Source organism: Sciurus carolinensis, chromosome 3, assembly GCF_902686445.1.
Source record: "Sciurus carolinensis chromosome 3, mSciCar1.2, whole genome shotgun sequence".
NCBI classification, from domain to species: Eukaryota; Metazoa; Chordata; class Mammalia; order Rodentia; family Sciuridae; genus Sciurus; species Sciurus carolinensis.
Genome location: NC_062215.1, coordinates 112,614,896 through 112,627,994, shown reverse-complemented (window position 1 = coordinate 112,627,994; position 13,099 = coordinate 112,614,896). Strand labels below are relative to the sequence as shown.

At 35.1% G+C, this 13,099-nt stretch overlaps 1 protein-coding gene across 2 annotated transcripts in view; it reads left to right on the top strand.

Annotated features, from left to right (window-relative positions):
* The window catches only part of Ifih1 (interferon induced with helicase C domain 1), a 53,507-nt gene extending 48,575 nt beyond the window's left edge, over positions 1-4,932 (top strand). The window contains exons 14-17 of one of the 2 annotated variants that reach the window (XM_047545430.1): positions 1,206-1,367; positions 3,504-3,694; positions 4,215-4,305; positions 4,406-4,931. In XM_047545430.1, the coding sequence (XP_047401386.1) occupies positions 1,206-1,367; positions 3,504-3,694; positions 4,215-4,305; positions 4,406-4,585 (624 nt within the window). In that variant the 3' untranslated portion in view covers positions 4,586-4,931. Of the gene's footprint in view, positions 1-1,205; positions 1,368-3,503; positions 3,695-4,214; positions 4,306-4,405 lie in introns of both variants that reach the window. The other variant, XM_047545431.1, reaches the window with a different exon arrangement.
* Positions 4,933-13,099: the final 8,167 nt, after the last annotated feature.

Here is a 13,099-nt window from a genome sequence, read left to right as displayed (position 1 = left end):
TGCTTTCTCTTAGTAAAACAGTAAAAAAAAAAAAAAAAAAAAAAAAAAAAAAAATTTCTTTAGTTTTAAAAATAAATTTCCTTTTCTGCTAAAAGAGCATTCTCAAAGAACTGAGCAGCACTGCCATTTATATTACTGCTGTTTAATTCATTTGACAACTAGATACCTATTGTATTTTTAATCAAAAACTCTTCTTAGGTTGGTATTTATGTAACCTGAGACTTTACAGGACCATGTGTAAGAATCAAGAGGCCTTCTATTCCTAGGATGTCTGTGACCCCAGTGGGACCAGGAATCTGAACCACACTGTCCCACAAGTGTCTGGCAGACTAACTCTCCCAACCTTAGGGAATCCTGCTGTTTCTGTATTTTCTTCCCTTGTTCTTTCAACTTTTCTATATGTTTGAAATCTTTCATGATAAATTGTTTAGTAAGGTCATATTAAGAAATGTAATAAATAAATAAATAAATAAATAAGATTTCCCAGTTTCCATTTAAATTTCACTTTAGCTTTTATCTACCTACATTAGATATGAATACCTTTTGGTAAACAAGTATAGGAGTTATGCTCATTAATAGGTTTAATATGCTTCCCATAACATGAACTAAAGGATTTTTAATTATACTGTAAATAACATCCTTGGATGAAAGTCAAATCATAGAAGACTAAGATAACCAGGCAGTCATCTAATTAGGAATTATTAGAGTATTTGTTTTTCCTTAAGGATTATATTATAGTTGATGGGCTCCTGAGCGAGGCTACATTTCTATTACTCAAAACGTACCTGAATATCACTTTATTAAGAAGCATAAGAGAAATTTGTCTTTCTAATGAGCATGTGTCCTTGGGAAATGTATCAAAATGGAATGTAGGATGCCAGGAATAGATCTGCAGCCTCACCAGTCCTGGTGCCAAGTCAGAGATGACCTTTCTCATGCATCCCTCTTGCCTTGCTGAGAGGCCTTTCAAAATGACTGTGGGGGCCTCACCATCTTTGCACTAGAACACCAATTTCTGAATTGCAGCACATTTTAAGTTTTGAAGAGCTGACCTAAAAGGAATTAATAATAACTAACTTAACAAGGAATAGAGCGATCATTTGAAGGCAAGGGGCTGAGCAATGAATATCATTCCAGGCCAAAACCAGTAGAGTTTGTAGTGAGGCATAGCCTTTCATTTGCTTGACTTTTTTTCATGTTCTCAGGCCCGTGGTAGAGCCAGAGCAGACGAGAGCACCTACATTGTGGTTGCCCCCAGCAGTTCGGGAGTTCTTGAACGTGAGATAGTTAATGATTTCCGGGAGAAAATGATGTACAAGGCTATACAGTGTGTTCAAAATATGAAACCAGAGGCATATGCTCATAAGGTATTGTTTTTGTTCACCTCTGAATTTGGTCTGTATTTAGAAATGGCTGCATGTGGTTACCACTGATATCTCTGTGGCTACTTTTCCAGACAAAAATTGTGCTAAATTACAAGTTCCAATTTGCTGAGTTGTGTTTAGTCCAGAATTATATATAAAGAATCAAGATCTATGGTGGGCAGGAAATTTTCAGGGAGCTTTTGTTCATTCCAATAAAACCAACTGCAAACTTTGATAAGAAAAATTCAGGCTACCCTTGATATAGAAAAACTAATGCAACTCACTCATTCAACAAAATCTGGTAATTTTGGTTTGATCCAATCTGTTTATACAAGCACATTTTTAAATTCTAGAAACATCTATAAAATGCCCACTGTAAGGCAGGCAATGTTCTAGGAGCAGAGAACACAGTAACAAACAACACAGATCATACTCCTGCAGAATGAAACTTATATTCTAGTGTGTCCCTGGTGATGTTTGGAGAAGAAAAACCATAGGTACAAGTGAAAAAGCAACATATACACCATATAAAGATAACTACTAGAGAATTAGACAGAATTGTATAAAACAAGTTACTAGATGGCTACTTTAGATGGGGTGTTTAAGGAAGGCCTCTTAGAGGGAGTGACCCTGAAACTAGAACTGAATGATTAAAAAAATTGAATATGTCATCTAACTGCATCTCAGTTTACTAACATAGTTACGTGAATTGTGTGAAGGACTACAGTGAAAGAAGAATGTATTTTTATAATATTTCAGGAAATCCCTCAAATTACTGAATTAAAGACTGTAACTACTATAATAGCAAACAATCCATTTAGAAGAAAATTCACACCCTTGCATATGGGTGTGAATGTTAGTTTCTTAACATTGGAATTGGCTGTACCCTAAATAGAGTTTCAGGAAAGGGATGCTTTCAAATTGGTGTGCAAAACTATAACCAAGTCCAAGGTTTCCTGGCCAGGTTTCTATACAAACTTACATTTTAAAACCCTTTTAGATATAGAGCACACCAAACATTTAGAGTGTCGAACTTTTTCCACAAAATAATACCACTAGAAAGTTACTGCTTCACATCTAATGTCCAAAGAGAAAGAATCAAGTAGATATTTGTAAAAGCTGATGTTTCAAGACAAGTTTTTTATGGTAAACTCTAGGACAGTCTCTGGAATTTATGGGTCAAGTTTTCCCAATCATTAAAATAAAATTTTGTGTTAGTTAGCTTTTCATTACTATACCAAAATATCTGAGGTAGACTACTTTATAAGGAAAAGATTCATGGTTCTAGAAGTACAAGGTCCAAAGAGCATGGTGAAGGCTTCGGTGAGGGCCCCCAAGCTGTACCACATCATGGTAGGAATGCATGTGTATCTCTTTATCTGTGTGATCTCTCTCCCTATCCTTATGAAAACCTCCAGGACTCAGTAATAAGAACTCTGTCTTAATGAACTAATCTGGTCACTCTCCAAAGGTTCTATCTCTAAGCACTATAACCAGACCATTTCACCTTCTTATACTCTTTAACATGAGAACTGGTGATTAAACACTGACATAAATTTAGATAATAAGCCACATTTAAACCATAGCAGATATGGTCTCTTTGGGGATCCCAGAATAGATTGCCTTTCTAGGCCTTTGTTGGCTACGAGACCTGCTTTCCTAAGATTACTCCAGGTGAATGAGCTCAGAGCAGTAATGACAGTGAAGTGGTATGTGACACCAAGTCACAGCTACTAATAGAATGTCTCCCTTTTTCTGGTTTGTGAATTCTTCTCAACACAGTGCTCAGGCAACCACTAGGCAACCACTAGTAAACTAGGAGAGGAAATCTATTTTTCTTGTATATGAAGAGCTGACATAACTGAAAGCTTCTTAAAATAAAATCAGGATCAAGTTGAGGAGCTTAAATTTTTCCCTAACATTGACCCAATAACTGTTACTCCGTTATTACGTTTTATTTGGACTTAGGCTGACTACAGGAGAGAGTGATAGATGACATTCTTCTGGGATCATTGCCTCATTATTTCTTTTTAGTAGAACACAGCCTAATGTATATTTTTACAACTAAGATCTCTGAATTCTAGGAAACTTATTTCAATAAAACTATGGGGAAAATTGACTATTCTTTTCTCTATGCAGATTTCAGAATTGCAGATGCAAAGTATAATGGAAAAGAAAATGAAAATCAAGAGAAGTATTACAAAGCATTGCAAGGACAATCCATCATTAATAACCTTTCTCTGCAAGAACTGTAATATGTTAGCCTGCTCAGGGAAAGATATCTATGTAATTGAGAAGATGCATCATGTCAATATGACACCAGAATTCAAGTGAGTTCAGGAGGACCCAGTTTTAAGTTTCTCTACTAGTGGAAAAGCATACTATATTGTAAATATTCTTCTAAAATGGTGAAAAATAGGGTCTTTTTTTCAGAAATTGTCCTGTTTTGCTCCCTTCCAATTATATTCCCATTTCAAATGTCTATTTTTAAAGTAATCTATACTGGGACTAAAAAGGAAAAATATAAATTCCATGGCCATTTTGATCCAAGGCACATAATTTGCAGATATTTGTATTTGTTCTCAGATTTTTGGACAACTAAAGTCAAGTTAAACATAACTAATTGATTTGAAAGAAGCCACAAAAGGAAACATGACCCTTGAGAGATTTGTGTAGAAAGGGGACACCAACCAGATTTGCCACAATCATCCTGAGAAGCCGGAGGGAGAGAAAGAATGAGGCGTGGGATAATGCAGGCTTTTGGCTGAGCCTGGGGTTCAGTGTGGACCCATGGGCTACATGTTGGTATTTTGCTAATGCCCAGTGATGACTCTTCTTCCTTGATTTTAGGGAACTCTATGTTGTGACAGAAAACAAAACACTGCAAAAGAAGTTTGCTGACTACCAAACAAATGGAGAGATCATCTGCAAATGTGGTCAAGTAAGTAAATTGCCGTGGACTCAGTTTTACTTTGGCCAAGAGGAATGCTAAAAAGAATATAAATTTAATTTTTCCTTCCCTTTTCTCTTTTGTTTTCCAGGCCTGGGGAACAATGATGGTTCACAAAGGCTTAGATCTGCCTTGTCTCAAAATAAGGAATTTTGTAGTGAGTTTCAAAAACAATTCCTTAAAGAAACAATACAAAAAGTGGGTTGAATTACCTATCACATTTCCTGATCTTGACTACTCAGAATATTGTATGTTGAGTGATGAGGATTAGCATTTGATTCTAGATTCTTTTAAAACATTATCAATTTAAAATTTAATATGATTTTGATTAATGTTTTCATTATACTAAAGTTCTGATGTGAGAATTAATAAAATCATCATTTTTTCATCAGCATTGAGCCCATAAATTATGCTTGCAATTATCCATCTTACTGGTTGAAAGGGTAAAGAAAATCTACCACTAATACTCATTAGGATGGAGCATTCTAGTACCACTGGAACAGTACTGCAACATAAATGAGAACCCAAGGTACCAATGTTAGTTCTGTTACTAATTTTCAGAATAAAATTAGGCAAATGAGTTCTGAACTTGGCTCCTTATCAGTGGAATTTTTATAATATACATAATTTGCTTTTGATTTTATTGGTCTTCTATTGCTGCATAAGAATCACCACAAATTTAATGGTTTCAAACAACACCCCTATATTGCAGCTCATGTTCTGTCAGAAGTCTGGGAAATGTTCTCTGCCTGGGTTCTCACAAGGTGTCAGCCAGTCTGCGTTCTTACCTGGAGGCACTGAGGGAAGAATCCATTTCTAGGCTCATACAGAGTTGCCAGAATTTGTTTTCCTGAGATGTCTCACTGGGGTTCCTGTTTTTTTTTTTTTTGTTTGTTTTGTTTTTGTCTTTTGTTTTCTTTCTGAATGTCCACTGGGACTTGCCCTCACATCCTAGGAACACCCTTACCATGGGACCTGCTCAAGGTCCCTTTTTAGTACTGATCTTCACTCTTCAGGGCAGTAGGAGAAACTCTCAAGTCTGCCAAGGTGGAGTCTTTGATGTAACTTAACTATAACAACAGGAGTAACTGTTCCATCATATCTGTAGGCCCTGCTCCCACTCACAGTGAGGGAATTATTCTGGATCACACCTGGTGGTGGGAATATGGGGAACCTAGTTAGAATTCTTCCCCTCACACCACTTGTCCAGTCTCTGCCATTAATGGTTGGAAAGCACTTTGACAATCATGAAGCATCACCAAAAAATCAGTGTTAGCAAGAACTAGCATCTTGTCATTTAAGGCTTACTTCTTTTGCCTTCTCCTCCTCCATGAACATTACACTGTGTGGGAAAACTTCCTAATGACAGGGTGGTGTTAAAATTCAAACTAATTATTAATTCCCATGAGATTACCTGTGTCCATGGAGAGAGAAGCTCACCTTCCTGTTCAGAGTTCACCTGGGATTTAGCAGGAAGCAGATGCTAGACGTTACTTAAAAGTAAAGAGAAAATGGCTTCCTCTAACCCTCCCTAGCTCCTGGTAGAAGAGTAACCACCCCAAGTAGTGACACTTTTAGTGTTTCTGAATGAGAAAGCACTATCATATGGAGATAAACACCAGGCCAGTGGTCTGCACACAGGACATTCTCCCATTAGAAACACAACCTCTTCTGGTCATGAAAGAACAATAGGATTGAGACAGAAACCACAGCTAAATATTTAAACTGAATACTACCCAGTCTCAGAGATGGCTTGCTCCACAAAAACAGTTACTCCTTGTTACCACGAAGCAACACAGCCTTGGAGAGAGTGAAAATTCATCTGCAGCTTTGGTGGATTGGTTGAATTCAATTTTATAGAAGATCTGAATCTTTTCTCGATAAGACCTCAGTAAAGATGAATATCAACCAATCAGAGCTCTGGGATACAAGAGGACAAAAGATTGTGGTTTTCTTAAGACACTTTGTAAAACTCTAACTGACCCCCCCCCCCCCCCGGTAAAGTATTGCTGTCTTCTAGGATGTTTTGGAAACTATGCAAGAAACCAAATGCATAAAAAAGCTAAATGTACTACTGTAACATATGTAGACTGTTTTTGAAACATCAACAAATATCAGGTTTTTCCATCTATGTTTTCTATAACTTTTTTCAATAAAAAGTGTTATTTCTAGGGCTTAAAATACATGTTTCAAATAGAATAAAACAATACATGAAGGTACCTAAAAACTTGAACTAAGATGTATATATGTCACTTATAAACAACTGTAATTGTGGCATTTTGATTGTTACTGAACAGTTCAATGCTCACACTGTTTCAGTATCACTTACAGAATATGCTGATGACAAGAAGACATCAGTGTGGAAGACAGAACGCCTAAGTTTTAGTTCCCATTTGATTGAATGACTTTGAGTAAGTTTGTCTCACAGAGCCTGTGCTGCTTCTCCTTGAAAACAAAGGGTTGGATTAAACAATATTCAAACCCCCTTAAAACTATATTGTTATCATAGTCCATACTTCTTGCTGTCTGGTTGCTTTTACTTTGAGACCTTGTCCAATAACTTGTAGTAACATCAGCTATTGACTCAATACCTGCTGCGTACATTCTACAGTTGAATGTAACTCATGTCTGCTAAAGAATTTTCCAGGTATCCCAAAGAATGGGTACACTGGCTGGAGTCATATGTCACAAAGCAGGTTCAAAGGACCCAAAAGTGACTGGAAATTTTAGAACAAACATTTCCAAATCAATAGAACTTCAGAAGACATTAAGGGTAAGAAATGTAAAGCATAAACCCCAAACAGTCTGGGATTCTTTCAGACCAAATGAAATAAAATATAGTAACTTAGAGTGTGTACAAATGTCTTGAATACAAGACATTGAGGTAACATGAACATGAATAAGAAATAGCTTCCAAAGGGATGATTAATACATGTCGCAAGTCATTGTTGAAAACATATAGAACTTTAAAAGAGGTGAATATTTTCTTCTCTGCAATTTAGTAGTCCCTACAGCAGTAGAGGGCCTTGCTTTGGAGAAAGACATTTAAGGGACTGTTTAAATTCAGTTAAACATGAAAACAGAAGAATTTGGAGTTTCTCTGTGTCATTGTTGCTTTTAAGATGTAAGAGACCTGAACAGTCTTAACTGATGTTGGAGAAGAGCAATAGGTAGTAGAAAATATTAGCATTCTCTACCCTCGAAGTAATTGCTTGTTGGCTGTTATTGATATTTTCTGCCAAATGCTCTTGCTACAATCTTTTCTGGTCACTCTGATCTTTGCTCAAATATGCCTTTGCACATGATTAAAAGTATTCTTTAACACATCTTAAGCAGATATCCCTTACGATGTCAAAAACAAAACCCAGATGTCAGTTACCAGAATCAAGCCGAGTCACACTTTCAGAAATTAAGTGGAGAGTACATGGAAGCAAAATATCACGTGCTTACCCCGAACATAATAAAATACTCACATCCAAAATCTGGTAAACAATTGTATGAGTCTGGTAAACATAGTAATAAAGACAAACAAGAATTCTGTTTCCTTCTAAGAGTTACGAAGTTATTTTCAAACAACTACAAACTTCTGTTCTCTTTGGTTTGTGCATTTCTCTTTAGTCTTATTGAATATGTGACTTTACGCATAAGAATGTGGAGTCTGGAATGAGTCAAACTTGGGTTTGGATCTTCACTAGCTTTGTGACTTGGGCAAGCCATTTAATGTCTCTAAGGTCAAGGAAACTACTACTGACATTGAGATACTGTCGTGAAATTTTGGATATTGCATGGAACATATCCTACGGTTGGCACTTAGCAGGAATGATATATGAAATATAGTAACAAGTGTTGCTAGAAGAGGATCAGCAGCTGTAGTCAGCACAGATGTCAGGGATACATAATAATAATAGTAAATTTTAGACTTATGTTCAATTTTTAATAGGACATAGATGAGATTGGAATCCCCCACCTCAACAAGAAGTTAGTAGTAGCTGTAATAAAATATGATTATTATGACTACACTATTCAGTGAAACTCAGGAGTGAATTTAATATCCAGATCTTCTATGGCTACAACTGAAAGATATGTATTAATATAAATACAAACATCAACATATTAAGTGGTTATTAGACTTAACTAGGTCCATTACATAGATGCCATTTTAATTAGATCCTGTCTTCATCTTCAAGTAAGTATGATAATGCAGTTGTTCTGAGTTAATCAGCAACTGCAAAAAAGAGAGAGAGGGAGTAAAACAAAACTGAGATGTCAACAGTAGTTTTTATGTGGCACTAATAATGGTTGTCTTTTGCTTCTAAACCCCAAAACTTTTTCACAGGGCCTAAGTTATAAAATATGAAATATATGTGGAAAGCATTGAAGATATTCTTTGTAATTTCAGAAAAATTTTTGCAGTGTAAAACAAAGTCTGTCTTTGTGAAATTACTCATTCCATATGCATCTCATTTGAAGATGAAATGTGACATAACTGAGCCCTATTTAATATTTTAAAATCCAAGAAGAGGTCAGATCTTATAGGACTGTGGTAAGATAACTGTTTATAGGAAGCAATACTTAACCATACAGTTTTTATATACTCAGACCACTACTTAAGTTGAATGTATTTTATAAAATATTTTAGTTTTTTATATACTAATTTTAAAAATGGACATATTTGATACTCATGAGGACAAATTTAAGTGATTGATTTAGTTACCTATAGAAAAAAAGAATAAACCAAAGACGATCACTTTTAGATAGATGTCTCTTTTAAATCCTATCTCCTCCATATTAATGAGTTTGTGTATCTGACTGCATACACAAAGAATGACTGGATTTCTGGATGGCTAGTTTTTTCATTTTGAACCCCTTCACATGTCATGCAAATATTCTCACAATTCATCAATCTGTGCAGATTTGTACAATACTAAAGTGACCAAAATAATTGATTTAGAGTTATTCAGAACTCATTTGCCCATCTGAGATGAATATCACTGCAACATTTCTAATAATAAATTTACCCTTTTCTGTGAATTTGAACCTGATTTGTATTTTTATGATTTGACTGTGCACAATTTATGATAAATAACCTGTTGAGTTCAAAATTACAACTTAGAATAATTTTCATAGAATGTCTTATTTGATAAGTGAATCTTGAAACAGTGACATTTTTTGTGTGACTTTTTAATTTGTTTTAATTAGTTATACATGATTGTAGAATGTATTTTTGATGTATTATACATATATGGAGTCTCATTCTTCTAGTCGTACATGATGTAGAATTACATTGGTTGTATAATTACATATGCACATAGGATAGTAATGTCTGATTAATTCTACTATCTTTCTTATTCCCATTCCCCCTCCCTTCCTTTCATTCCCCTTTTTTCTCATCTAAAGCACTTCTATTCTTCCCTAACCACCAACCCCCCCTTATTGTGAAGTTAGCATCCTCATATCAGAGAAGACATGTGGTCTTTGGTTCTTTTGAGATAGACTTATTTCATGTGGCATGATATTCTCCAGTTCCATTCATTTACTGGCAAATACTTAATTTTGTTTTTTTTTTATGACTGAGTAATATTCCATTGTGTATATATACCATATTTTCTTTAGTCTATGGCCATACCACCCTGAATATGCCTGATTTGTCTGATCTTGGAAGCTAAGCAGAACTGGTTAGTTCTTGGATGGGAAACATTAACATCTTTTGTGTTTAGTTGCACCAAATACCTTTTCTTTCGAAAGTCACAATCTTATAGGAAACAACACTTAATTCTGTGTTTTATTCTTATCACTTATTTTATAATAAAATGCAAAACTTGAATGATTACAATGAACATTTAAAATGTTTCAGTCTATATAAAATGTGTCCCATGTGGAAGAGGAAAAAAGAGGAAACAAAGGTAGAAAGGGAATAAATAGGTACAAAAATAAAACATAGGCAATAGGAAATTAAAGATACCAACATTAAGGCAGGTAGACAATAAAATAAGAAAGAAAGAATGAAAAATAAATTTTATTGAGGTAGATACAAACATATAATAATTGCCAATTATACCTTCGTTCATTTATCAAATGTATTTAAGGAATTAAATATATAAATAATTTAAATATTTATTTAAATATATTTAATGTATTTAATAAATATATTTAAGGAATTTTTACATAAGGAATAGTATTTTAGGTGCAAGTTATAGGGGATACGGCTTTCAGAATTTGCACACACAGATTAACTGAGTCCTCGGCTAACATGTTGAAGACAGTGATTAATACAGTAAGAGGAGAAATAGAGGAGGGGGAGCTATAACCTGCATGGTTTTGGGAAACTAACTTTTAATGGAGAAAAAAGGTCACATTGGATCATAGAATGCCTAGGAGATTTCTCAAATTTATTTTTGTTATTCCATTTGGTGGTTGGAAGTATCAAGGATAGATGTTGTAGAGATAGGAAAAGAGAACAAGTGATAACCCATAAATGATAATTTATTATAAAATATTTTATGTTTTGGAAAAGCAAGTCATTGGGACTACATTCAGAATAAAGTCTTTTATGGTTTGAAGAGTATAATTAGAGATGATTTTGTTAATGTCAGCAATGTATAAAGAAAATAATATTGACATAAAGGATATTTTTAAACTTGCTAGGCATAGTGATGCATGCCTGCAATACCTGCAACTCAGGAGGCTGATGCTGGAGGATCTCGAGTTCAAGGCCAGCCTAGACAACTTAGTGGACAGTGTCTCAATATAAAAAATAAAAAAGGACTGGTGTTGGGGCTCGAACTCCTGAAGTTAAGGAGAGTGAATCCTGAAAATTCCAAACGCGGAGCTCCCGTTTATTAGCCAAAGACAAGGAGGCTTGTCTCTGTGTCCTCTATTTTCTGCCATTGATCTACCTGTCTATTTTGGTGCCAATACCATGCCATTTTTGTTACTATTGCTCTGTAGTATAGTTGAAGTTCTGGTTTTGTGATACCCGCTGCTTCACTCTTCCTGCTAAGTATTGCTTTAGCTATTCTGGGTTCCTTATTCTTCCAAATGAATTTCATTATTGTTTGCTCTGTTTCTATAAAGTATGTCATTGGGATTTTAATTGGGATTGCACTGAATTTGTATAGCACTTTTGATAGTATGGCTATTTTGACAATATTAATTCTGCCTATCCAAGAACATGGGAGATCTTTCCATCTTCTAAGGTTTTCTTTAATTTTTTTTCTTTAGTGTTCTGTAGTTTTCATTGTAGAGGTCTTTCACCTCTTTTGTTAGATTGATTCCCAATTTTTTTTTGAGGCTATTATGAATGGGGTAGTTTTCCTAATTTCTCTTTCAGAGGGTTCATCACTTATGAATAGAAATGCATTCGATTTATGAGTGTTGATTTTATATCCTACTACTTTACTGAATTCATTTATGAGTTCTAGAAGTTTTCTAGTGGATTTTTTTTTCCTCTAAATATAGAATCATGTCACTGGCAAATAGCGATAGTTTGGGTTCTTCTTTTCCTATTCATATCCCTTTAATTTCTTTGGTCTGTCTAATTGCTCTGGTTAGAGTTTCAAGGACAATGTTGAATGTAAGTGGTGAAAGAGGGCACTAAAATAGGTAGATCAATAGTACAGAATAGAGGACACAGAGACAAACCCACATAAATACAATTATCTCATACTAGACAAAGGTGCCAAAAACATGCAATGGAGAAAAGACAAATGTACAACAAACAGTGTTGGGAAAACTGGAAATCCATATGCAGCAAAATGAAATTAAATCCCTATCTCTCAGCCTGTACAAATATCTACTCAAAATGGATCAAGGACCTCAGAATCAGACCAGAGAACCTGAACCTTATAGAAGAAAAAGTAGGTCCAAATCTTCATCATGTCAGCTTAGGACCAGACTTCCTTAACATGACTCCCAAAGCACAAGAAATAAAATCAGGAATCAATAATTGTGATAGATTCAAACTAAAAAGCTTTTTCTCAGCAAAGGAAACTATCAGCAATACAAAGAGAAAGCCTACAGAGTGGGAGAAAATCTTTGCCACTCATACTTCAGATAGAGTACTAATCTCCAGAATCTATAAAGAACTCAAAAAACTTTACACCAAGAATACAAATAACCCAATCAACAAATGGGATAAGGAAACGAGCAGACACTTCACAGAAGATTTACAAGCAATCAACAGATATATGAAAAAATGTTCAACATCTCTAGTAATAAGAGAAATGCAGATCAAAACTACCCTAAGATTCAATCTCACCCCAATTAGAATGGCAATTATCAAGAATACAAGCAACAATAGGTGTTGGAGAGGATGTGGGGAGAAAGGTACACTCATACATTGCTGGTGGGATTGCAAATTAGTGCAGTCAATCTGGAAAGCAGCGTGGAGATTCCTTAGAAAACTTGGAGTGGAACCACCATTTGACCCAGCTATTTCACTCCTTGGCCTATACCCAAAGGACTTAAAGTCAGCATAGTACAGTGAAGCAGCCACATCAATGTTCATAGCTGCTCAATTCACAACAGCTAGATTGTGCAACCAAACTAAATGCCCTTCAACTGATGAATGGATAAATAAACTGTGGTATGTATACACAATGGAATATTACTCAGCTATAAAGAATAATAAAATTATGGTATTTGCAGGTAAATGGATGCAGTTGGAGAATATCATGTTAAGTAAGATAAAACAATCCCCAAAAATCAAAGCCTGAATGATCTCTCTGATAAGCAGATGATGTTACATAACATGGGGTGGGAAGGAGGCAAGAATGGAAGAAGGATG